General features: G+C 39.7%; 1 protein-coding gene across 2 annotated transcripts in view; it reads left to right on the forward strand.

Moving 5' to 3' along the window:
• The window catches only part of SLC25A17 (solute carrier family 25 member 17), a 49733-nt gene extending 24592 nt beyond the window's left edge, over window positions 1-25141 (forward strand). For both annotated transcript variants that reach the window (XM_053661720.1, XM_037160270.2), the window contains 5 exons: window positions 11341-11457; window positions 12712-12857; window positions 13192-13287; window positions 16232-16314; window positions 24627-25141. In XM_053661720.1, the coding sequence (XP_053517695.1) occupies window positions 11341-11457; window positions 12712-12857; window positions 13192-13287; window positions 16232-16314; window positions 24627-24774 (590 nt within the window). In that variant the 3' untranslated portion in view covers window positions 24775-25141. The remainder of the gene's footprint in view (window positions 1-11340; window positions 11458-12711; window positions 12858-13191; window positions 13288-16231; window positions 16315-24626) is intronic.
• Window positions 25142-27334: the final 2193 nt, after the last annotated feature.

Genomic DNA, 27334 nt, shown 5'->3' on the forward strand with positions numbered 1-27334 from the left:
CTGAACCACACCAGTCAGGGCTATTTTCTGGTTTTTTGATAGTAGCCACCCTAATGAATATAAGATGACATTTCACCATGGTTTTTATGTACATTTCTCTGACAATTAGCGATGTTGAGGATCTTTGCATTTGCTTGTTGGCCTTGTGTAATGCGAGTTACATGACTTTTTTATTGTTGAGCTGTAGGCATTCTTTGTATATTTTGGATATTAGACCCTTGTCAGATACATGATTTGCAAATATTTTCTCCCATCCTATAGGCTGTCTTGCACTCTGATGATTATGTCCTTTGGTGCTCAAAAGTTTTTAACTTGAGTTTTAAGTTTGTCCCACTTGTCTAATTCTTGCTTTTTTGCCTGTGCTTATGGTGTCATGCCCTAGAAATCATTGCTGAGTCTAATGTCTAATGTCATGAAAGCTTTTCTTCTATGTTTTCTACTAGGTGTTTTACCGTTTTAGGTCTTTTTAGGTTTTAATCTACTTAGAGTCCGTTTTATTGTGTGGTATAATAAAAGGATCCAACTTTATTCTTTTGTGTTTTCCTCACACCATTTGATGATAATACTGTCCTTTCCCCATGGTAGAAGCCCTTGGCACCCTTGTGGAAGATCCATTGACCACATGCTTGAAGGTTTATTTCTGAGCTGACTTGGCTTATTTTTATCTTTTCAATCCAGGGATAAAGATTAGTAATCCCTGTTTAGCAGCCTGTACCCAGAGTTTATGGAAATTTAAGTTTCTATTCTAAAAAAAAGAGAGAGAGAGATTACAATAAATTCCCTGCTTATTTTCCATGATTTTTTTTTCTTTGAGAGGTTCACATGAGTTGTTTAACATGAACAGGACTGGCTATGTAATTTACAGGGTCCAGTACAGAAATGGTGTGGGGACTCTTTGTTCATAATGTATTAAGTTTTTCAAGACAGTTGACACCAAAGCATTGGACAGGTTGCACACCTATGAATTCCACCCCAAAGGCATGTAGTCAAATATAATAGTTGTTAATGCTTTAAAGAGTTTACAGCAGGAAAAGAGGTCACTTTTGGCTGGGCTGGTGGGATATCTGCCTACAGAAAGCAATGGCTCTTGAACTGAGTCTTGGTAGGACGGGTAACATTTATAGATGAGTGCTGGCAGTTTCCTGATGAAGGGAATGAGAGGGCATTGAGAAAATCCAGGACCATCTTTACAACAGTGAGTTCTCTAATTTAGTCAATGAGTGAAATGAGTGTAAGAACACGAGCAATAGGTTATAGAAGTGAGTAGGAGCCAGATTTTAGAAGACGTTGGATCCTTGTCATCTGAGACTTCAGAAATGCTAGGTAGTCATTAGCCTGGTGTTATGAGTATTTGTTTAATGTCTCTCTCTACTTAGTGAAATTTGAGCTCCATTTATATATGGTACATCAAAGAAATATATAAAATGCAGTGGTGGTACCTTATATATTATATATGAGATATATGACAATTATATATGCACATATGTGTAAGATTTTTTACATATAGTACCTGCTTTATGGAGTGTGTCTGTGTGTGTATCCCTTGCTATATTCCCAGTAAGAACAATTCTAGCATGCTCAGTAAATGTTTTCTTTTTTTAAATATATTTTATTGATTATGCCATTACAGTCATTCTATTCCCCCCCTTCATTTCCCTCCACCCTGCCACCCCCTCCCCCACTGTTCCCCCCCTTTAGTTTATGACCACATGTCTCAAGTTCTTTAGATTCTATATTTCCCCTACTATTCTTGCCCTCCCCCTATCTGTTTTCTACCTACCATCTATGCTACTTATTTTCTGTACCTTCTCCCTCATTCTCCTTCTCCCACTCCCCTGTTGCTAACCCTCCATATGATCTTCATTTCTATGGTTCTGCTCCTGATCTAGCTGTCCTCTTAGTTTGTTTTTGTTTTAGGTGTGGTTCTTAATAACTGTGAGTTTGCTGTCCTTTCACTGTTCATCTTTTTTATCTTCTTTTTCTTAGGTAAGTCCCTTTAACATTTCATATAATATGGGCTTGGTGATGATGAACTCCTTGAACTTGACCTTATCTGAGAAGCACTTTATCTGTCCTTCCATTCTAAATGAAAGCTTTGCTGGGTAGAGCAATCTTGGACGTAGGTCTTTGGATTTCATGACTTGGAATACCTCTTTCCAGCCCCTTCTTGCCTGTAAGGTCTCTTTTGAGAAATCCGCTGACAATCTGATGGGAACTCCTTTGTAGGTGACTGTCCCCTTAGCTCTTGCTGCTTCTAGGATTCTCTCCTTCATTTTAATCTTGGCTAATGTAATGATGATGTGCCTTGGTGTGTTCCTTCTTGGGTCCAACTTCTTTGGGACTCTCTGAGCTTCCTGGATTTCCTGGAAGTCTATTTCCTTTGCCAGATTGGGGAAATTCTCCTTTATTATTTGTTCAAATAAGGTTTCCACTCATGGCTGTTCCTCTTCCCCTTCTGGTACCCCTATAATTTGGATGTTGGAGCGTTTAAAGATGTCCTGGAGGTTCCTAACCCTCTCCTCACTTTTTGAATTCTTGTTTCTACATTCTTTTCTGTTTGGTCATTTTTTTCCTCTTTCTGGTCCACTCCTTTGATTTGAGTCCCAGTTTCCTTTCCATTACTATTGGTTTCCTGTGCATTTCCATTCATTTCAATGAGTTTAGCCTTCATATGTTCCTCTAGTTTGTGACTAAATTCAACCAGTTCTGTGAGCATCCTGATCACCAATATTTTAAACTGTGCATCTGAAAGTTTGGCTATTTCTTGGTTGCTTAGATTTATTGGCTCTGGGGCTCTAAGTTCTTCTTGAGCCATGTTTTGATCTGTGCATGCCTGTTAGGTATGAGTAGCGGAGCCTTAGTTGCTCACCAGGGCAGGGCCACCCAGGTCACTGGTTTGTGACGCTGTAGGTGGGGGCAGGTCAGAGAGAGGCCACCCAGGTCGCTGGTTTGTGACGCTGTAGGTGGGGGCGGGGTCAGAGAGGGACAATGGCGGTCCCCTCTGCCGCTTCCTGCCACTGGGGCCTGGACGGTCTGTCTCACTGCTCCCTCCTTCACAGGTTTATCTGCGTGCAAATGTGTGACTGTGGTCAGCCCTCAGTGGGTCCTCCCGCTTCTCCACACCTGGGATCCGCCTATGGCTGCCGGCGTGCCTGGGTCCCACACCCCGGTCGGTCCGTGGATCTTTCCTGCCTGACCCCGATCTGCTGCTGGCTCTGCCCCTCTTACCGGTTTGGCTGAAGGGTTTGTTGTTGTCAGACTTCCATGAAGTTCAATTTTCTGTGGTTTTGGCTGTGTTTTTGTTGCTAAAACTTTGTTGTTTTTAAACTTGGTTGTGAGAGGAGTCACAGTGCTTCCACCTATGCCTCCATCTTGGCGGAAGTCCAGTAAATGTTTTCTGAATAAACAAAATATTTGGTGGGTGAGTCAGGATTTTTTTTAAAAGGTAGAAAGTATATTTACTTCCTTTGTTTTTTGTGTTTATCCATTTTAGTCTGTAACTGATTTGAATGTTACATGTTTAGTGTTAGTATTTTGTGGAATAACTTTTCATATATTCTTTGAAAAATTACTAATTTGGGATCCTTGAAATTGAATAATATAGATATCCATTTGAAATTAAAATGATTTGGTTGAAAGGTAGTTACCAGGCCAGGAGTAGTCATGGGCCCCAAGTTCTCCTGCAGAGCTGTGTGAGACTACCACTGTTTTTTGGTTTGGTCTCTGAGCTTTTATTCTGCCTAATAGTCTCATTCTAGTCTTAGGTTGATTTCGATCTAATTAACTGTCACTTGGACCAGCTTTTTTAAAATTGAAATATAATTGTAACATTTTTATTAGTTTCAGACATATACAGCATTATGATTCAGTTTGTGTATATACTGAAAAATGATCACCGCAGTAAGTTTTTAGTTAACATCATCACCACACAAGATTAGAAATTTTGTTTTCCTTGTGGAGAGAACTGTTAAATCTATTCTTTCAACAACCTTCAAATACACAATAGGGTATTATTAACTATAGTAATTACGTTATATACTATAATCCCCACTGCTTATTTATATTACAGTTGGATATGTGTACTTCAACCACTTTCATCCCCTCCCAGACCCACTTTTGCATAGAATATAACAAGATTTCATCATCTAAGAAAATGAATAGATAGTTGTTGGTAATTAAGTCGGGATAGAATCTGAGGGTTATCCCTGAGGGTGCTCTCTCACCCTCCACATGCACTTGATCATCAGGGACCATCAGTCTGTCTTCCAAGTATCTTCGGAATCCATTTCTTCTCCATATACATAGCCATTTCCCAAAGTCAAGTGTCATCATCTCTTATTTCGACTATTGCTTTTCTGATTTCCTTGTCTCTTCGGTCTTCCTCACTAGTTGTAATTCTCTCTGTGGTTGTGCAAGGAGGCAAAGTGTATCTGCCTACCTATGCCTCCATCTTGACCAGAAGTCCTCTCACTAGTTTTCAAACAGTGTCAAAACTCAAAGAACTCAAGTTTGAGATATGTTCACTAGGGAAAAAAGTATCAGAATAGATCCTGTACAGAGAGAACCTGTTTTACATAATTGCAACAAATGGCAATCTAGTCTGATTTTTATACACAAGACCAAGTTTTTTTTATCTTGATTTTAATGCATTTTAGATAACCGTAGTTTGTAGTTTATATGTATTGACTTTTAAAAGGTTATGATTGACTGTCCAGGACTAACACACAACTTTTGGTATAAAACTACTAATTCATGAAGTATATGATGAAATCTTTTCCCTTTTAATTGTCCAAAGCTGTTTATTTGCTCTATCTGGCATCCTGTTATCTACAAAGTAAACACCACCCCCTCTTATTCTCTCTCACTGTACTCTGCTTGTTTCCTAATTCTTTCACAGTTTACAAATACAGTAGATTCCTCCATACCTAACACAACTAGATTGGTATAGTAGGGCAGTTAGTTTTAAAAAGTCACTTGTGTAAAGAATATTATAAATACCTCAGGTATTGTACTTACCTTACTTACCTCAGGTATTTTAACTTAAGGTGTATGAATGTACTATTTCAGTTTTTTAAAATATTTTATTTATTTATTTTTCGAGAGAGGGGAAGGGAAGGAGAAAGAGTGGGAGAGAAATATCGATGTATGGTTGCCTCTCATTTGTCCCCTGCTGGGAACTGGCCTGCAGGGAACTGGCCTGCATCCCAGGCATGTGCCCTGAATGGGAATCGAACCGCGATACTCTGGTTCGCAGGCCCGCACTCAATCCACTGAGCAATGCCAGCCAGGGCTTTATTTCAATTTTTTTAATGTATTGCCAAAGCATATTGGTTCACCAATGGGAATTTTTGCTTTTTTTCTTACATAATCTATACCTGTAATGTTTTACCTACAGTAACAGATACAGCTGACATAAGCAGGTTTGAAAAGAGACATAATTCACTCTCGGTAAGCATACAGCCCAGTGGGATGGAAGCAGACGAGCATGGGCCACCAGAGAGTGGCTGTGGGAGTTCAGTGTGCTGTGGACGTCTGTCAGCATCTTGCAAAGGGAAAGAGAAACACTGGTTTCTCTGGTGAGTCCATTATGTAGAGCTGGTTAAAAGAGATCCCCTTGTAATAGTATTATTCTAATTTACTTAGATTCTGAAATGTTTTCTAAAGGGTGGAGTCATGCTTGGCATGCAGGGAGAGCTGATGGGTATTTTGCCAGCTTGGAGCATCATCTGTTACATGTCTTATCAGGGAGATGGTTGAGAACTGCTTTTCTGAAACCCAGATCTGATTGTGTTGTCTCCAGCTTCAAAACCCTCAGTGCCTGTCGCTTGCATAAGGAATAAAGGAAGACATGGTACCCTCAGTGTACAAGGCCCCCACCATATCCGGGTTAAGGGCCTAACATATAAGATGTGCTGTGATATTGTTTACCTCGCTAGTTATTCCCATCTTCATGCTAAACTGGTTAGTAACTCCATTCCTCTCTCACTGTTGTTATCTGTCTGAAACATTCTTTATGTACAATATATTTCATTGTCTGATACAGTCTTCCTGCCTTTTTCATCGTATTAACTCCTATTTACTCATCCTTTTATTCAGTGAAGCTACGTTTCAGAAAGCCATCTTTGAAGGCTTCTTTACCACCCTCAGGGTTCATTCTGGGTTAGGTGTCCATCCTTTGTGTACCAACATAGTGTATACCTCTGTCTCAGTGCTTACTGTACTGTGTGATAATAGTCTGCATAGTGTCTTTATATTTTACTAGGCAGTGAACCACTTAAAAGCTGATACTACGTTTTTGTTATCTCTACATCCCCGGTGTTTTAACACAGTGCCCAATACAGGGAAGGTACTGATTATTGTTGAATGAATGAATTAAATTTAAAGGACCGTTTCCCTTGTAATCTACATTTTTCTAAGTGGCAACTCTAATCTTGTCATTGCCCCAAGAAAAATCTTGAATATTTCATCTCTCTCTCTCTGATTCCATTTCCAATCTATGAGCAAATCCTGTTGCCTCTTTCTTTTTTTTTAATGTTTTATTTATTTATCTTTAGAAGGGAAGGGAAGGAGAGAGGGAGAGAAACATCAATGTACGGTTGCACGTTATCATGCATCTCCCGCTGGGACCTGGCCCGAAACCCAGGCATGTGCCCTGACTGGGAATCGAACCTCAATCCTTTGGTTTGCAGGCCCCCGCTCAGTCCACTGAGCCACACCAGCCAGGGCTGTTGCCTCTTTCTTCATATGCTATTCAGTTCAGCCACTTGTCTCCACTATGACCTTAGTCCAAACCACAATAAACTGTTGACTGGATTATCTTCAGAGCCTCCTAACTGGTGTCCTGCTTACTCTTTTGTCCCCTTCAGTCTGTTTTCCACACAAGAGCCAATGTGACTGTGTTAGAACATGAGTAAGAGCATATTATTTCTCTGTTCAAAGCCTTCTAGTTGTTTCCTGTCTTGCTCAGAGTAAAAGCCAGAGTCCTTGCCTTGTCCTATAAAGTGCAGTAGGACCTGGCCCTCCTGGTGCTCTCTTCACTCACACCACTGCAGCCACACTGCCTCCTTCTCCCAAACACTCGCGGCATGTTTCTGCCTCAGGGCCACGTACCTGCTATTTCCTCTGCCTAGGAACTCCATGGCTCACTCCCTCACCTCCTCTAACATCTTTCTCCTAAATGGCCATAATTTCTGAAATAGACATCCCAATAATGTACTTAAATTTTCTCCTTAAGCCCTGACTGGCATGGCTCAGTTGGTTGGGCGTCATCCGAAAAGTGATAGGTCACCAGTTCGATTCCTGGTCAGGACGCATGTCTGGATCGCAGGTTTATTCCCAGTCAGGGCATGTATGAGAGATAACTTATTGAGGTTTCTTTGTCACATCGATATTTCTCTCCCTCCCTTTCTCTCTCTCTTTCCCTCTCTTTAAGTAAGTAAAATCTTTAAAAATTTTTTTTCTCCTTAAGCCTATCCTCTAACATTCTACATATTTTACTTATCTTGTCGTCTTATACCATTAGAATGTAAGTTTCATGAGAACAGGGATTTTATTTTTATTAACTCCTGTATTGTCAGCACCTAGAACAGGGATGATCACATACTAGACATACAATATATATTTGATGAGCAGACTGTGAATGAAGGACTTGTGGGAAGGGACTGACTATACTTGATCTGTGTTACCCAAAGGATTTGGGCCAGGATCACAGTACACACGAAGTCATTTCAGAATTGCTAATTCATACCTCAGGTGAAGATAATTTAACTGGCTTATTTCATATATATTTCCAGTTGTTTAAGAAGATAGGTTTACTATCAATGAAAATAAAATTTCTAACAGCTCTTATGAAAAATGGATTATTGGGGTGAGAGCGACTTTCTGTCTTTGAAATTTTCAAAAATAAAGTGAATAATCACTTGGTGATTGAATTAGAACAGTGGTTCTCAACTGAGGCTAATTTGACCCACAAGGAACATTTGGCAAATCTCTGGAGACGTTTTTGGTTGTCACAACTGGGGGGTGCTGCTGACACCTAGTGGGTAGAGGCCAGGGGTACTGCTAACCATCCTAGACAATAGCACTAGCCCCCACATACACCCCCAAATAAGACGTAAGAATTGTCTGGACCAAAATGTCAGTAGTGTCACAGTTGAGACCCTTGGTCAAATGAATTTCTGAAGGTAGGCATTTCCTTGGAAATGCATTTACTTTTATGAGTTTTAAACTTCTTATAATATGTTTTTATATCTTAATACCTATGCCTTCTTACAATAATAGAATAGCTTTTCCTTCCTGCTCTGAGCCCTATCATCGTATTATAGTCCCTCTAGAAATAAATTTCATTATTTCCAAGGGAAACTAGGAACAGTACAGGGGTGAACAAAAGTAGGTTTGCAGTTGTAAGTACACAAAATGATGTTTATTCTTATATTAGAATTATAACTTGCATGTCTTTTTCCATGCAAACAACTGTAAACCTACTTTTGCCAACCCCTGTATTTTCAAATTCTACTTGAAACTTAGAAATTTATTTTATTTATTTATTTTCACAGACGTAAGCCTATATGGCTTGATACCTTGGGGAAGAATTTGGGGAAAGAACCTTGCAGATAACTTAAATGAAGAAGATATCATTTTTATGAAACTGGGATTTTTACAAGTTACTTTTTGAATGACAGTGATGTTATCATTGTCGTGACAGTTTATATTCATTTCCTGTCCTCCAGTGTTAATTCTGGTAAGGCAGATTTGTTCTTTTTTTCTATCTAGTTGCATTCATTCAATCCACAGATGGTGGATTTGTGGCCTTCATCTGCCATTTTCTTGTATCAGTGGTTATTGTGTACATTTCCCAGAAGTACATAGTCAGTTAACATACTTCGTTGTTGTTTTCTCTCCTTACCAAGGAAGACTCGCTGCTAATAAAACTATTTGTTTTGAAGATTTCAGAAGTAAATAGCTGTGTTCTGATTATTCCTTGAGTCAGTGAATAATTTTAGTGAGTGGGTTCAGTTACTATTTTTCATCTCTTAATTTTGGTTCTGTTTTCCCAGAAATGATTTTTTCCAAAAAAATAAATAGGATCATTCAAACTGGAAGGAAATCAGTTTCCTGTCATTAAGCAGGTAAAGTATTAGTATTCCCATCTTAGAGCTGAAGTAATAGCCACATCTTGAAATTAGAAAAAGAATTTCCACGTAGCCTCATAAATAAGCAAGTAACATTCTTTATCCTTCAGCCTTATTGTTCAGTTAGTAAGAGTTGGAATTGCTCATCATGGCCATTTATAGTTGTTTTTCCAAAATGAAATGCTGTGCTCTGCTTGATAACAAAGGTTGTAAGTTTCTAGCAAAGTTTTGGATCCTCAAGCATTTTGAGTGTCTTTTCCCAGAACTCATCAAGTTATAGTGTTTAAAAAATCTGTATCTATTTTGACTTAGATGATGAACACAGTACTTGAACTTCTCAGATAAAAAGCTTTGAAATACAAAATGTTCTTACAAGGATTCTATGTTCTCTTTAAATGATGTAGTACATTTTTGTACTTGAGATTGTTTGTAGTATCCTCTCAGTCTTTCAACTCAACCAGTAAAGGGTATATGAAAGCAGAATTTTATATAATGGTTAAATCTGAATCTTGGCCACACTGCCTGACATGTTTTGTATATATCTACTTCTTGAATAGAACATGAAGGAAATTTTGATTTCTAAAGAATTTACTTAATGAGCAACCTATTTCATTTGTTTAGAAAGGTATGTACCCTGTTTCTGTCTATACTATCCATTGATGCTTGTAATCTCTGGCTCCAAGCTCTCCTGTCATCATCTTTTTTTTTTTTTTTTTTTAAGGTAGTCTACTCAGTAGCACTTTCTGGTTTGGTTTTTCTGGCTGTTGATTTTTCTGTTAACTGATGTGTGCTTTGCACTGAATAGAAATACACTACAAAGTCTGGGCAAATGGGCTTGTATTGATAATTCTATCTTGGCTTCTTGGGCACTAGTGCTTTTTAAAAATGAGACTAGCAAGAATCTCTCAGTAAGACTTACTCAGATTATGATCAAAGCCTCAAGTGACAATGTATGAATATATTGAGTCAGCTAAAGATGACTCTTTGGTGTGTGTGACTATAAAAATATGACAGACACACTCATAAAATTACTTAATAATGTCTTTTTTTTGAGAAATGTATTCTCATAATCTTCCTAAGAGAGTTAGCAAAACATTTTACTTTTGCAACTGTATGCAACAAATGAAAACAATTTTAATCTCTTGGCTGTTGTACAAGCTTGTTCTTGGTTAGGCTATGTTTTTTGTGTGGTATATTATTTCTCATGTTGTGTTTCAATGACTTATAGTAAAAGAGATTTCTCTTCCTTAGGACTGCATCTCTTGGTTCTTCACAGCGTGGCTAGCACCAGATAGTTCCATTGTATGGTTGTTGGCTGAGTTTGTTCATTGGTTCATGTGTTTAGTATTTATTTAACAAATATTTATAAAGTATATACTATGTGTCAGGTACTTTGTTACAACTGTCTGGTTTGTTTGTTTTAATCATTTCAGGACTGATGGGGAATGTATTAATATTTCAAGATGGTGTTAAATTGGGAACATGTGTTTTCAAAAAAGAAGCACCTGGCTCATTTTGTTGTTCCACTCTGAGGCAACCTTGGGTGGGCCAAGGTCCCCATCCTTGAACTTGTAAGGATCATGATGCTTGCAAAGCTGTTTCAGGTGTTTTGTGACAGTTCATAACTAACGCTTGCCGCCTGCCTGTCCTAATTCCTTAAGTGATGAGGAACTCTTCTACAGTCCTCTAGTCTAGTCCCTGTTGGAGCACTTTCCAAAGTCACCACTTCTTCCTACTTATCACCCATTATACCAGGTCCATACTCACTTAAAACCATGTGAGCTACTTATAGGACAGTTGTAAATTGTATGTTTTATCTGATGTTGTCATGGACTTAGCATGTGATCAGTAAGACACATCTCTCAAAGGTGTTTTTGAAAAATTGAATTTAAAATTTTATCAGAATTGCTACTGTATCATAGATTGCCTCCTGTTATACAAATTAGGAAACTTACTACTCTTCTCATGTGGAAAGATACTACTGCTAGGCATTCTACTATCAGCAAGGCTTCTGAATTGCTTTTAACAGTAGTGGCTTGTGTTGTTCCCTGGCCCAAAGAGACACCTTACCTTAGGTCTCCTAGTAGGTCGGGGCAGAAGTATAAATGGAAGTATAAATGGAACAGAAGTATGTAGCTTTTATATAAGACAACAAAGCTTAAAAGGTTACATTTTGCTTTCCCTTTGTCTCTCTCTTTTCTTTTTAAAGGAGTGGTGAACGTATTGCTGACAACTCCACTCTGGGTGGTAAATACCAGACTGAAGCTGCAAGGGGCAAAGTTTAGGAATGAAGACATTGTACCAACCAACTATAAAGGTATTATCGGTAAGTATTTCTTGGTGAGTTTCTGTTTAAGGGTTTTCTTTATTCTTTGTATCTGGAATTTATTGCTAAAATAATGCTGTATAAAGATAACTTTAAATCTCAACATTCAATAGTAAGCATTTCTTTAGCTCATGTGTTTGTGGATTGATAGGGATTTGGCTCATCTAGGCCGTCCTCAGCCTGGGAGTCTTGGCTCCATATGTCTCATCATCTTTCTGAGACCAGCTTGAGCATATTCTTTTCTTATTGATGGCGATGCACAAGAGGACACACCCAATTGTGCAAGCATATTTCAAGCCCCTGTTTGCAACTTGTCTGATAACATGCTCTTGTCCAAAGCATAGCACATGGCCAAGCCCAAAGACAAGGGGTAGAGAAGTAACTGCTACCATGAGTGTGGATGGGAAGGGTGAATATATTATTTATTTATTTTTAGAAAGAGAGGAGGGAGACAGAGACAGAGGGAGAGAAACATCAATGTGTGGTTGCTTCTCACACACTCCCCACTGGGGACGTGGCCTGCAACCCAGGCATATGCGCTGACTGGAAATCGAACCGGTGACCCCTTGGTTCTCAGACTGGTGCTCAATCCGCTGAGCCACACCATCCAGGGCAGCTTCTGCTTTTTTTTTTTTTTTTAATATTTTATTTATTTACTTTTAGAGAGAGGGGAAGGGAAGGAGAAAGAGTGGGAGAGAAACATCAATGTGTGGTTGCCTCTCGTGAGTCCCCTGCTGGGAACTGGCCTGCAGCCCAGGCATGTGCCCTGACTGGGAATCGAACCGCGATACTCTGGTTCGCAGGCCCGCGCTCAATCCACTGAGCTATGCCAGCCAGGGCAGCTTCTGCTTTTTAATAGTATCACACTGCCGGCTTCTTTGCCATGTTTGTGATGAGAACATTGATTTTCTTATAAAAGATTGATAGTCTGATAAAACAGATTCCAAGTAACTATCTTACTTTTTGTTTCACTGGCCTTTGTTGTGAAACACATGGGCTATCAGTTCACAAATTTCTGTAATACAGAGTTCCCAGTGGTGCTGATAATTACTTAGGAAAGCTTGACATTCTGACCCCAGATTTTCGGAAGGAGTTCTCTATGATTGAAGTTGTCTCTCAATAACTTGGTGACTATCAGTGTTATCATTACAAGATAGGACCATGTGGTTTCTATTCTGGATACATTTGAACAGAATTCACCTTGTCTTCTATAGTTAAGGGACTGTAATCACATATCCTTGATTTCTTGCTTAGATGCTTTCCACCAGATCATTCGAGATGAAGGAATCTTGTCTTTATGGAATGGCACATTTCCCTCCTTGCTGTTGGTCTTCAATCCTGCTATCCAGTTCATGTTCTATGAAGGTTTAAAACGGCAGCTTTTAAAGAAACGAACAAAGGTAACCCCTGATTTTTTAAAATGTTTTTATTAAAAATTTTTATTTATTTATTTTTAGAGAGAGGGGAAGGGAGTGACAAAAAGAGGGAGAGAAACATTGGATGAGAGAGAAACAGTTTTCTCTCACACTCCCCCAACTGGGGACCTGGCCAACCACCCAGTCATGTGCCCTGACTGGGAATCGAACCAGCAACCTTTTGGTTTGCAGGCCAGCACTCAATCCACTGAGCCACACCAGCCAGGGAGAAGGTAGTCCCTGATTTTGGAAGCAGCAAATAGTAATCTCTTGCTCTTGTTGTTTGGAATGACATGGTTTGTCTTTCTTTGCTTTCCAGCTTTCTTCTTTGGATGTGTTCATCATTGGTGCAGTAGCCAAAGCAATTGCCACCACAGTCACCTATCCCTTGCAAACAGTACAGTCAATTCTGAGGGTGAGTGCTGGGGATTTTTCCTGCATTTAGTCAAATGACATTATAAAATGCATGATTTCTTTATTTAAAGCAATGTTAATATTAATAAAGAAATAAAGAAATAGAGTAATCAGTTGGTAGGCCAGAGCATTCCTCATTCTTTTTTTTTTGTTTGTGTTATAGTCTGCTAACCATCCTGGCTATCAGTTGGTTTCCTGTTTGGTTTGGAAGGAAGTTTACATTTGCAGTTTTTAGTGTCTCAGAAAACCTAATTATGGCAAAAGGTTCTTAAAAGACTCAGGAAAGTATAAGTTTGCTTCTTTCTCATTCAGGTTGATTTCCTTAATACCCTAAGGCAGATCATCCTTTACAAAACCTGAGATTGATTCCTTTAGTTTAGTCCAGAGCAACTAATGATTTTACTTTGCTTTTTTGGAACACTTTTAGATTTCTGGATTACTTACTAAGTTATTTATTGAAATGTTTATTAAGTACCCACTCTGTGTGAAAAGCTAGGTACACATGATAAATAAAATACTCATAATCCCTGCCTTTATGGAAGTAACTGAGGAAAGAATTAACAGGTAAATAAGCAAAATAAATAAATAATTACAAATTGAGAAGAGCTACAAAGAAAGTAAGTAGCTTTCTGTGACTTAGCAGAAAGGTGCATAGTGGGGATCTTCTTAGATATCTAGGATAATTGGGAATGGGCTTCTCCAAGGAGGCGTATGTAAATCAAGACTTAAAGGGAAGCCCTGGCTGAGTAGCTCAGTTGTTTAGAGCATCATCTAGATACACCAGGGTTGTGGGTTTGAGGCACATGAAAGATCAACCAATGAATGTATAAATTAGTGAAACAACAAATCATTGTTTATCTCTCTCTCTCCCTCCCCCTTTCTTTCTCTATCTCTAAAATTCAATAAAATTTTTTTAATTGAAGAAAAAGATTTACATGATGATGAGGACCCAGCTGTGCAAATAGGTAGAGGGAACATGATGTGCTAAGAGCTTGGTGAATCCTAGGAACCAAAAGGAGGCCACTGTGGCTGGAGTGTGGTTCAGGATGAGATTGGAAAAGTAGCAGGGAAGGTCTAGAGTTTATCCTCAGTCTGTGGGAAGCCTTTGAAGGGTTTTACACTGGGGAGTAATGTGATTTGATATACTGGGTTGGCCAAAAAGTCTGTATGTTTTTTTCCGTAAAATAAAAGACACATTTTTCATTCTCACCACTGGCTTTATTGATTTGCATATATCAATAAAATCAATTCTTCCTGTGTAGTAGAATGTTAATTGCTCTCAATTAATGTCTCAAGTTGATCTCTATCAACTTCAACTGGTTTCCCCAACCAGGGACCATCATCTAGTAAGAAATTTCCAGCACAAAACTGTGAAAACCACTTTTAACACATTCAGTCAATCACAACACCTCCATACACTGCACAATTTTTTTTTGCATTTCTGTTGTGTTTTTAATCTTTATTGAAACAATAAAGCATAATATGCTGAAAAAAGGAAAAGGCAGAAAACTTTACTTGAACAATAGTTAAAAATAAATAAGTAAATATGCTGAAAATGTTGCATATTTTCTTCCATCTTCAATATTAAAATGTCTACACAAAAATTCACCAGTTTTGATGTGTTTTATTAAATGCACACTGATATGAGAGCTGTCACAATGCAGTCAACAAAATTGTTTCAAATGAAGTTAGAGACAACCAAGCTGCTAATAGAGCTATCCTATGGAGAAAACCCAATGAGCTCTTTGGGCAACTCAGTACAATTCTAGAAGGTTAGTGTGGCTATGGGAAGGTTAGTAGAGGCTAAGGGAAAGGGGGGACAATGAGGTAGAAGGCTGTTTCAGTCACACAGGTGAGAGGTGATGGTGGCCTGGACTGAAGTGGTAGCAGTGGAGAGCAGAGATGACACAGGGAAAGAGTCATGATCTCTTTCGGAGAAAAAAATTGAAAGGACTTAGGAATAAAATGGGTGTAGCAGTGAGAATATTTCAGTTCAAAAAATTATTACTTCTGTTAAAAGTATTTTTCCTAATGTACTGTTTAAAAATTGGCACTTAAGCCCTGGCTAGTGTCGCTCAGTAGATTGAGTGCTAGCCTGAGAACCAAAAGGTCACCCCAACCTGGGGTGTACAAGAGGCAACCTGTCAATGTATCTCTCGCACATTAATATTTCTCTCCCTCTCTTTGTCCCTCCCTTCTCCTCTCTCTAAAAATAAATAAATACAATATTTTTAAAAATATTGTATTTATTTACTTTTTTTTAGAGGTAGAGGAAGGGAAGGAGAAAGAGTGGAAGAGAAACATCAATGTGTGGTTGCCTCTCATGTGTCCCCTACAGGGAATCTGGCCTTCAACCCAGGCATGTGCCCTGACTGGGAATCAAACCAGCGACCCTATGCTTTATAGGCCTGTGCTCAATCCACTGAGCTACACCAACTAGGGCAATAAAATCTTTTAAAAAAATAAATAAAAACTGGTACTTAATATAAGGGAATTCAGTAACATTCAAATAATTACTTTGACACTTTTATAATGTAAATATATAATGTGAACAGCTTAGACTGTAATGGTTCTAATTAATTAGTATATTTATCAGAACTTCTTAAAAGACTATAAGTTAAGCCATACCAGAAAATCTATAGCCATATCTGTATCTTCGTGAGCATCTTTCTTTTATTTTGAGGTAGAATTTTCCCCATAATTGTCTGTAAAGTAAAAATTCTCATGCTCACTTCATGGAAACATATTTTTTATTTTCACTAATATCATTAAAATAGTTCACTTATTTCAGTGAAAAATAGAGGATTCATGAAATCTCCATACCTGTTGGATATTTTTATTGGTGTATGGTATAAGATACCACTTCCAGCGGAATTTCCTCTGCAGGTAGAAATTAAGGTAAAGAAAGAAGTACTAAGCCGTCCTTCTTTCTTCTCCTTCCCCAGTTTGGACGTCACAGACTCAACCCAGAAAACAGAACATTGGGGAGTCTTCGCAATGTTCTCTACCTTCTTCACCAGCGAGTAAGGTGAGCTTTGTAGGTGTTTCATGTTCTGTCCTCTTTCAACAGCCCCCTCTCTCGGGGGCAGTTGGATCTGTCTCACTTGCGCTACCGCCTTGACAGGGGCAGCCCAGAAACCTCTCCCTTGGATGCTGTGCTCAGACAGTTCTCATTTTAGGAGCTTGGTGCAGTATGACAGCACTTGTTAATAGCAGCTTTATGTGTAAGTCAGCAACTGGAAACATCTCAGGTGTTCATCATCAGGTGAATAGATACATAAATGCGGTATCTCTGTATAAGGGAATACTACTTAGAAATAGAAAAAGAAAAAGTTACTGATTCATGCAATAACATAGATGAATCTCAAAATAAGTATGCCAAGTGAAAGTCAGTCATAAAAGAATTCATACTTCATGATTCTCCTTACCGCATTTTGCCATGTGTAATGCACACCGATGTTTTTGTGCACATTTATATGTGGGATTATTCTACATATATGGAATCCTTATTTTTCCCTCAAAAATTTGGGCAAAAGAGTGCGTGTTATACACAGCAAAATACGGGTATATAAAAATTGAGAAAATGCAAATATCTGTAGTGACAGAAAGCACATCAGTGTTCACCTGGGGCCAAATGAGGAGAGACCGGGAATAGTTACAGAGGGACATGAGGCAGTTCTGGGGGGACAACAGATGTAGTCACTGTCCTGAATGTGGTGATGATTTTGTGAGTGTGTACCTCAGTAAAAACTCATCAGATTGAAATCATGTAAACTTCAGTAAAGCTATAAATACATGTATGTTTACTCTTTTTCTCTCTTCCCTCTCTCTTTTCCAAGAGGCGGTCACTGTTGACAGAGTATGTAAGGTATATACTTAGGGAGGACCCCCCAAAACAGAATTTATTTTTTTAATGTGTATTTATTTTTATGTGTTTAAACTTCAGTCACCTTCAAAATACGCCTCACTTGTTGCAATACACTATCGAGATGTTCTTTCCACTGCTCAAAACAGTTTTTTAACTCACTGATTTTGATACCTGTTAGTGCTTCTGCCATTTTTTGTTTCACCTCCTCATTGGCAAAACATTTTCCTTTAACAACTTTTTTCATCTAGGGAAACAAAGAAAGTTGCTCAGGGCGAGATTGGGTATATCGGGAGGCTGGGGCCCTGAGGTCATACAGGGGTTTTTGGTCAAAAGCTGCTGAACATTGTTGTGGGCAGGTATACTCATAAATCACCCATCATGAAACGGGCAAAGGCATTGAAAGAGTCTTAAAAGGAAAAGTTCACTGAAGTCGAATGCGGCCTCTCACAACAGTGTCATCTGGTACACTGATACAGATGGATTCCTAGAACACTCAACTAGTGGGGTAAGCCTGTAAACGAGGGGCCTGCCCTCGAGAAGATAATTCCAGTTTTTTGGTGGGTCCCCTTTGTATTTCCAGAAAATTATATAAAACCTGTATCTTGGGTACTAATTTTTATGTAAATGGGATCCTATGGTAATACTGTTTTGCAACTTGTCTTTATATAAACTTAGTATCACAAACAACCCTTCATATCAGTATCTATAAATTACCTTATTTTTTTAAGTATCTAACTTTTTATAGTGATTACTCAGTTTTCTGTTACATAATATATCATAATTTATTGACCAGTACACTTATTGATGGATAGTTTTTTTCCAGATTTTTAGCTTTACAAAAAACATTGATGAATGAATTGCTCATAAATTTAGCTTTATACACCTGAGTGATTATAACTGTAGAGAAAATTTCTTGAAGTGGAATTACCTGGTTAAAGAGTTTGAAAGACCTGGCTGGTGTAGCTCAGTGGATTGAATGCGGACTGTGAACCAAAAGGGTTGCTGGTTCAATTCCCATTCAGGGCACATGCGTGGGTTGTGGGCCAGGTCCCCAGTGTGGGGGCGTGTGAGAGGCAACCGCACATTTATGTTTCTCTTCCTCTTTTTCTCTCACCCTTCCTCTCTCTCTAAAGATAAATAAATAAAATCTTTTTAAAAAGAGTTTGAACATATTGAATTTTGATGAACAGCCAAATTTATCTTAAAAAGTCATACCAGTTTCCATCTCTACCAGTATTGTGGGAGTTAAGACCAATGTAGTTAGCAAGAACTTCAAGAAGGGAGTGTTAATAAGAAATCTATAGCATTATACAGTTTTCAAATCTAGTATGGTTTTTTTTGCATAGATTTTTTTTATTTTATTGATTATGCCATTACAGTTGTTCTATTCCCTCCCTTCATTCCCCTCCACCCTGCACCCCCTCCCCCTACCATTCCCCCCTTTAGTTTATGACCATGTGTCTCAAGTTCTTTAGATTCTATATTTCCCATACTATTCTTGCCCTCCCCCTATCTATTTTCTACCTACTGTCTATGCTGCTTATTTTCTGTACCTTCTCCCCCCTTCTCCTCCCACTCCTCTGTTGCTAACCCTCCATGAGATCTTCATTTCTATGGTTCTGCTCCTGATCTAGCTGTCCTCTTAGCTTGCTTTTGTTTTAGGTGTGGTTGTTAATAACTGAGTTTCCTGTCCTTTCACTGTTCATATTTTTTATCTTCTTTCTCTTAGATAAGGCCCTTTAACATTTCATACAATAAGGGCTTGGCGATGATGAACTCCTTGAATTCGATCTTATCTGAGAAGCACTTTATCTGCCCTTCCATTCTAAATGAAAGTTTTGCTGGATAGAGCAATCTTGGTTGTAGGTCTTTGGATTTCATGACTTGGAATACCTCTTTCCAGCCCCTTCTTGCCTATAAGGTCTCTTTTGAGAAATCTGCTGACAGTCTGATGGGGACTCCTTTGTAGGTGACTGTCCCCTTAGCTCCTGCTCTAGGATTCTCTCCTTCATTTTAATTTTGGCTAATGTAATGATGATGTGCCTTGGTGTGTTTCTTCTTGAGTCCAACTTCTTTGGGACTCTCTGAGCTTCCTGGATTTCCTGGAAGTCTATTTCCTTTGCCAGATTGGGGAAATTCTCCTTTATTATTTGTTCAAATAAGTTTTCCACTGGTGGCTGTTCCTTTCCCTCTTCTGGTACCCCTATAATTCGGCTGTTGGAGCGTTTAAAGGTGTCCTGGAGGTTCCTAAGTCTCTCCTCATTTTTTTGAATTCTTGTTTCTTCATTCTTTTCTGGTTGGTCATTTTTATCCTCCTTCTGGTCCACTCCTTTGATTTGAGTCCCAGTTTCCTTTCCATTACTATTGGTTTCCTGTGCATTTCATTTTCCTGTCCATTCATTTCAGTTAGTTTAGCCTTCATATGTTCCTCTAATTTGTGACTAAAATCAACCAGTTCTGTGAGCATCCTGATGACCAGTGTTTTGAACTGCATCTGAAAGTTTTGCTATTTCTTCATCACTTAGATTTATGGGCTCTGGGGCTTTGAGATCTTCTTGAGCCATTTTTGGTCTGTTTGCGCCCATTAAGTATGAGGAGCGGAGCCTTAGGGGCGGAGCAGGGCCTCCAGGGTGGGGTCACTGGGTTGTGACACTGTGTGTGGGGGCAGGGTCAGAGTGGGGAAATGGCGTCCCCCTCTCCTGCTTCCCGTCGCTGGGACCCGCTTGGTCCCGTCTCACTGCCCACTCCCTCGCCGGCCTATTTGCGCAGGAATGCGCCAGCACAGTCAACCTGCCGCCCTTCACCCTCACCAGATCCGCTGGTTGTTCACTGGGTCGCACTCACTAGGTCGCTCACTAGGTCGGCCCTTTGCAACCCCATGCCAGGGATCCGCACGCCTGAGTCTGACCTAGTTTTTCTGTTCAACCCGCTTCGCCAGCTGCTGGTTTCACCCCTCTTACCGGTCAGGCTGAAGCATTCGTTGTTATCAGACTTCTGAAAAGTTCAATTTTCTGTGTTCTGGCTGTGTTTTTTGTTGATAATATTTTATTGTCTCTAAACTTGGTTGTGCGAGAAAGCACAGCATCTCCACCTATGCCTCCATCTTGGTGGAAGTCTCTAGTATGTTTTTACATCTTTTTGCCTTGTTTGGTTCTCCCTCAGCCTTGTGAGTGTGGAAAGGGACTATATTTCCATTGTTGCAGGTTAGGATATAGGGTTAGAGAAAGAAAGTGACTTGCCCAACACCAGAGAGTTGGAAGCAGAGAAAGATATTTGACCTCAGAGGCTCAGTATGCACTCAAGAACTATTGGATGAATGAAGAGCATTCCATCTACAATGATGGAAATACCTTCACTGTCCAGTAGGGTTGCCACTAACCACATGCAGGTATTGAGCACTTGAAATATGGCAAGTACACCTGAGAGACTGAACTTTCAAATTTTAATTTAATGTAAAAAGGATTTTATTTATTTATTTACTTTTTAGACAGAGGGGAAGGGAGGGAGAAAGAGAGGGAAAGAAACATCAATGTGTGGCTGCCTCTCGTGTGCCTCTCACATTGGGGAACATGGCCTGCAACCCAGGCATGTGCCCTGACCTGGAATCCAACCAGTGATCCTTTGATTCACAGGCTGGCACAACTTCAGTCCCATAAGACTTCAGATGCCAATTGCAAGTCATAGTTCCCTGGATTATCCATAAACTTCTGTCTCACTTGACCACGTGCCGGAGGTTCCCAAGATCCTTTCCCCTTGAGATTTGATTCTTTGCTAGAGTGTCTCACAGATCTCAAGGAAATATGTGTGTTTATTAAAGTACATGATAATGCAGATGAACAGCCAGATGAGGAGGTACATAGGGTGAGGCCTGGGAGGGTTCTGAGCACAGGAGCTTCTGTGCCCTTGGAGTTGGGGTGCATTACCCATCTGGTACATGTGTTCATGTGTTCACCTACCTGGGAGCTCTTCAGACTCCCTACTGTTGGGTTTTATGGAGGCTTCATCATGTGGGCAGACCTATCAACTCCCTGTCTGGCTCTCTCCCCTCTCTGGAGGATGGGGGTGGGGCTGAAAATGCCAAGCCTCTAATCATGGCTTGGTCTTTCTGATGACCGCCCTCAACCATCAAGGAGCCCATCCAGGGGTCACCTCATTACAATAAAAGACACTGCAGTTACCCAGGATATTCCAAGGGATTTAGGAACTCTGTTGGGAATTGTGGTCAGAGACCAACTATTAGAACAAGAGATGCTCCCAGTGTTCTTACCACTCAAGTAATTACAAGGGTTTTGGGAGCTCTGTGCCAGGAATCAGAGACAGAGACCAATATATATCTTTTCTGTTTACCACAGCCGACCTCATGTTGAGAAACACTGAAGCGGACTTTCTTGGGGGCAACATAATTCATGTTAATTAATGAACTAGAAATATATGGGTCAAGACTTTTCATTCCTATTTATCACATGATTTGTCCCAAATAATAGATTTTCACACATAGCAAATGTATAAAATACAGAATAGCTTGCACATGGAGCACTTGATTAGCTGTACTGTCTGTGTTCATGCTGTATATAGTCCTAGAGGTGCTGATGAGCTGGCACATGAGACCAGTTCACTGTCGACAAATAGCTGTGGAGAAATCATTTACTCTGAACTCCTGGTTCCAAGCATTCTTCTCTGTGGTTGGAGGATTGGTACTAAAGGGATGGTCTCCACCTGGGAACTTACTAGAAATGCAAATTCTTTTTTTTTTAAATTTTTTTATTGATTATGCTGTTTCAGTTGTTCTATTCCCCCTTTCATTCCCTTCCATCCTACCCCCCCCATTCCCACCATTACCCCCCCTTTAGTTTATGTCCGTGTGTCTCAAGTTCTTTAGATTCTATATTTCCCATGCTATTCTTGCCCCCCCATCTATTTTCTATCTACTGTCTATGCTACTTATTTTCTGTACCTTCTCCCCCCTTCTCCTCCTCCCGCTCCCCTGTTGCTAACCCTCCTTGAGATCTTCATGTCTATGTTTCCACTCCTGATCTAGCTGTTCTTTCAGTTTGCTTTTATTTTAGGTGTGGTTGTTAATAACTGTGAGTTTGTTGTCCTTTCACTGTTCATGTTTCTTTAACTTCTTTTTCTTAGATAAGTCCCTTTAACATTTCATATAATAAGGGCTTGGTGATGATGAACTCCTTGAATTTAATCTTATCTGAGAAGCACTTTATCTGTCCTTCCATTCTAAATGAAAGTTTTGCTGGATAGAGCAATCATGGTTGTAGGTCTTTGGATTTCATGACTTGGAATACCTCTTTCCAGCCCCTTCTTGCCTGTAAGGTCTCTTTTGAGAAATCTGCTGACAGTCTGATGGGGACTTCTTTGTAGGTGACTGTCCCCTTAGCTCTTGCTGCTTCTAGGATTCTCTCCTTCATTTTAATCTTGGCTAATGTAATGATGATGTGCCTTGGTGTGTTCCTTCTTGGGTCCAACTTCTTTGGGACTCTCTGGGCTTCCTGGATTTCCTGGAAGTCTATTTCCCTTTGCCAGATTGGGGAAATTCTCCTTTATTATTTGTTCAAATAAGTTTTCCACTGGTGGCTGTTCCTTTCCCCTTTCTGGTACCCCTATAATTCGGATGTTGGAGCGTTTAAAGATGTCCTGAAGGTTCCTAAGACTCTCCTCATTTCTTTGAATTCTTGCTTCTTGACTCTTTTCTGTTTGGCCATTATTTGCTTTCTTCTGGTCCACTCCATTGATTTGAGTCCCAGTTTCCTTTTCATTGCTATTGCTGTCCTGTGCAATTCCATTCATTTCAATTAGTTTCGCCTTCATAAATTTGTCTAATTTGTGGCTATAATCAACCAGTTCTGTGAGGATCCTGATGACCAGTGTTTTAAACTGTGCATCTGAGAGTTTTGCTATTTCTTCATCGCTTAGATCTATGGGCTCTGGGGCTTTGAGATCTTCCTGCGCCATTTTTGATCTGTTCGCGCCCTTTAAGTGTGAGAAGCGGCGCCTTGGACTCCCAGGTCGTTGGGTTGTGACACTGTATGTGGGGGTGTGGTCAGAGCCGGGAAATGGCGGCACCCTCTGCTGTTTCTCACAGCTGGGTGATAAGCAGCGCCTTAGGTGGTTCCCCTGGGCCGGGCCACTCAGAGTCTCTGGGTTATGACGCTGTATGTGGAGGTGGGGTCAGAGCAGGGAAATGGCAGCGCCCTCCACTGCCGCTAGCCACGGGGACCCGCCGGGCCCCGGTCCAACCGCCCACTCCCCCACCTGTCCACCCGCGCACAAATGTGCGACCACAGTCAACACGCAGCACTGCTCCCCCGCTGGCTCCCCCTCGGTGGCTCGCCTGGTCGCTGGCTCGGTCTCTCACTAGGTCCAACCCTGCGCCTGGATTCTGCGCTTGAGTTCATCTGACCGAGACCTCCCGTGCAACCCTGCTTCACCAGCCGCTGGTTTCGCCCCTTACCGGTCAGGCTGAAGAATTTGTTGTTAACGAACTTCCAAAAAGTTCAATTTTCCGTGTTCTGGCTGTGTTTTCTGTTGCTAATATTTAGTTGTCTCTAAACTTGGTTGTGTGAGAAGGCACGGCACATCCACCTATGCCTCCATCTTGGCGGAAGTCCTAGAAATGCAAATTCTTGAGTCCCATCCCAGGCTTAGTAAATCAGAAACTCTGGGGATATGACCCAATAATCTGTGGCTTAACAAGCCCTTCAGGTGATTCTGATGTATGTTAAATCTGAGAACCATTGGGTTAGAAGATCAAATGTATAGGAAAACTGAAAAAGGGGTAGCTTTCATTTCTGTCACTTTGTCTAGTTTTGTTGAGGCTAAAATGATCCAAACCAGTTTGCAGATTTCTTATCATTTAAGGACTGTTAACGTTGAAGTAACTGAATTGAGAGAGTATTAAAGATCTAAAAGTTCTTAGTTAGATCTCAGATCTTGTCATTAAAATGGTTTTATGATCTTGCATCCTATCTGGGATAGTGTCAGCATTCCGATAATTAGTGGTGATTATAAAGACAAAGGATTGATGGCTCATGGACACTGAACTTGAATGAGTCTTCAAATACCTTTAAAGGTAATAAGTACTTTGACAGCAGAAGTCTGTTAACATCTAAAACTTCCATTGCTTGTTTTGATTCCAAAGGATAAACCTTTATGAAGTAGCTGTCAAAGTGGCCTGTTTCTTTTTTTTTTTTTAAGATTTTATTCATTTATTTTTAGAGAGAGGAAGATGGGAAGAGAGGGAAAGAAACATCAGTGAACAAGAGGAGAGGGGGAAAAAAATCCACTGGTTGCCTCTTGTGTGCCCCCAGCTGGGGACCCAGCGTGAAACCCAGGCGTGTGCCCTGACTGGGAGCGACCCACAGAGCCACACCAGCTGTGGCAGTGGCCTGTTTCTGTGGTGCAGGAGTTGACTTATATAAAGAAAGCCTTTAATGTTTTTCAAACTTCTTTCCTTTTAGGCGGTTTGGAGTAATGGGACTCTACAAAGGCCTTGAAGCCAAACTGCTGCAGACAGTCCTCACTGCTGCTCTCATGTTCCTTGTGTACGAGAAACTGACGGCTGCTACATTCACGGTTATGGGGCTGAAGAGTGCACACAAGCATTGAGACACCTTCCCCTACAGAGTGAGGAAAGGTGCTCAAGATGGGAGTTTCCTTCCATGAGAAGAGAAGTGATTTCTTTTTTTACTCTTGCTCTTTCTACCGTGAATGTTTACCCTCATTGGCTTCAAAAGCATTTAAGGGTAAACATGGAGTATAGCCAGCTGAACCTGTTTACCAACTTAATTTTTATGATGGTTGGTTGAATTTTCTGGGGAAGGTTGGACTAATGGTCATATGAAGAGACAGCATTATTGACAACCTAAAATTGTAAGTGTGTGTGTGTGGGGGGGGTAATTAGTTTTCCACAAGGAGAAAGGACTGTTGCTGTCACATGTAATCTTTCTCCTATTAAAGATCTTTCTTAAATTTACCAGCTGTTCTCTTTCCCTGAACCCTTCCGCAGGTTCTAGGACAAATTTAATACTATGAAATTCTCCTCATATACTTTTTATGTCTTAATCTTGGTATTTTCCTCACTAAAAATAATATTATGATTATGCTATGGGAGCATGGTTTTATTTTTGTTGGGCTTTGTCCCCCTGCTTAAAGAAAGGTGACATGAGCTATTTATTTGGGAAGAGAAATGAAAATTATTAATCCCATGTGATTCTCTTACAAACTCTTTGTAAACATTACTTATTCATTAGTATATGACAATTTTTAAATATTTATTTTGAATCAACTCTTTTATAACAGAAGGCTTGAAGTTTTATGTTCAGCCATAAAAGCCCCAATAAATTGTCAGCACTGAGGACATGCCCTTTATTAAGCTATTACATTGGGTTTTCAACTAGCTGGTAAAAGTCACCAAAAAAGGAGGAAGGAAGCAAATATCTTGTTTAGGCTCTGGAATATTATCTCCCTTTGCAAACTCTTGGAGGAAGCTGTATTTTTTGTTTGTTTTGTTTTTTTGTTTTTGTCAATGAACATCTGATTGAGGTTATTTCTGTTTGGGAACATTTCTTAAGAGTCCTGCTACTCAAGAGTGTGGTGCATCAAGCAGTAGCATAGGCATCATCTGAGAGTTGGTTGGACATGCGGTCCCAGATCTTTTGAATTATATTCTGCATTTTAACAAGATCTACAGGTGATCTATAATCGAAGTTTGAGCACCAGCTTGCAAACCAAAGGGTCGGTCGCTGGTTTGATTCCCAGTCAGGGCACATGCCTGGGTTACGAGCCAAGTGGTGTCCCCAGGAGGGGGCACGCAAGAGGCAACCACACATTCATGTTTCTCTCCCTCTCTCCTTTTCTTCCCCCCTCTCTAAAAATAAATAAATGAAGTCTTTAAAAATAAAATAAATAAAGTTTGAGAGACCTTAGCGCACCTGACCCAACAGAAAATAGAATTGTTTTCAATTATAGAAACCAAGACAAAGATTTTTCTCAAAGGAAAGATGGACTAATGTATTAAAACAACCTCTGAAAAAACCTAGAGTCCTATGTCATCATTTACTTTTCCTTTCAGCATGGGTGGTAGAACTTGTACTGTGTAGCTAGGAGTGAATTTAGGCATCTGAAGCTACTCAAGAAGCAAACTCTTGACATTAGTAGAATAATAGCATGTTAGGTTCCTATGAATTGTGTTTTGTCCCTATAACAAAATGACAAGTTTTTTATTTATAAATACAATGCAGTCAGAGCCAGAGAACAATTATAACATGTCTGAACTCTGGTACTTAATTCTGTTGGAGAGTAGAAATTTCTTTCTCTTATTTTCTCTCTGGCCACTGTGATAATTTCAAAATATGTGATTATCAAACTGGTAATAATTGAAAGATCATTGTTTTGTTCCAGAAAACAAGAACTAGGAAGAGCTGATAATCTGGGGACTAGACTGAATACTGGTTTTCTATTTAAGACAGGATGGTAGGCAGAATTGGCCCGTTACTGCTTTAGTTTTACTTTAAGTTTTGTGAGTGTCTGTGGTGGAGCTTGGGTGGGAAGCACAAAACTGATTTTGATTTTTATACAGGAGAAGAATGATCATAAAAGTGTTATGTGTACTTTTGTTTTTGTATTAATTACACAGTTTGCTTTGGAACTTGAGTTTTGAGCTCAGAATATTGTGGACTGATATGTTAGAATATTTTCCAGGTCAAATTATATAATATTAAGTGTTCATGATGTGAAAATGTATTTGATGCTTTGTTCTGATTTTGTGAGGGAACAATTTAATATTGAGGTTTTGTGTTCCCTGTGGAAGCTAATAGACTCACTAATTGAAACTAGATAATGACTCACCCAGTTTTATAGCCTTTGATTAATAAGTTGAGAAAACTAAAGAGTTGAGAAATTGAAATTTTGCTCTTTGATTCCTTATACAGTTCCTCTAGAATGTGATGATTAAGACCCTTAGAGATTATATTAGTGTTGCTGCAGTAGGAAATTTAATTTAAGTATTTAATCTGTGTTTTGAAGTGGACACTAATATTTTAACCCATGTCAATTTTACAATGAAATTTGAAACACAGAAACAGGGTTTACCATAAGAGCATAAGCAGGGGGAGTTAGAATCTTTGGGTTTATTCCCAGCTCAGCCACTGACTAGCAAATTACATCA

The sequence above is a fragment of the Artibeus jamaicensis genome, unplaced genomic scaffold (assembly GCF_021234435.1).
Source record: "Artibeus jamaicensis isolate MK-2021 breed Jamaican fruit bat unplaced genomic scaffold, CSHL_Jam_final contig_233, whole genome shotgun sequence".
NCBI classification, from domain to species: Eukaryota; Metazoa; Chordata; class Mammalia; order Chiroptera; family Phyllostomidae; genus Artibeus; species Artibeus jamaicensis.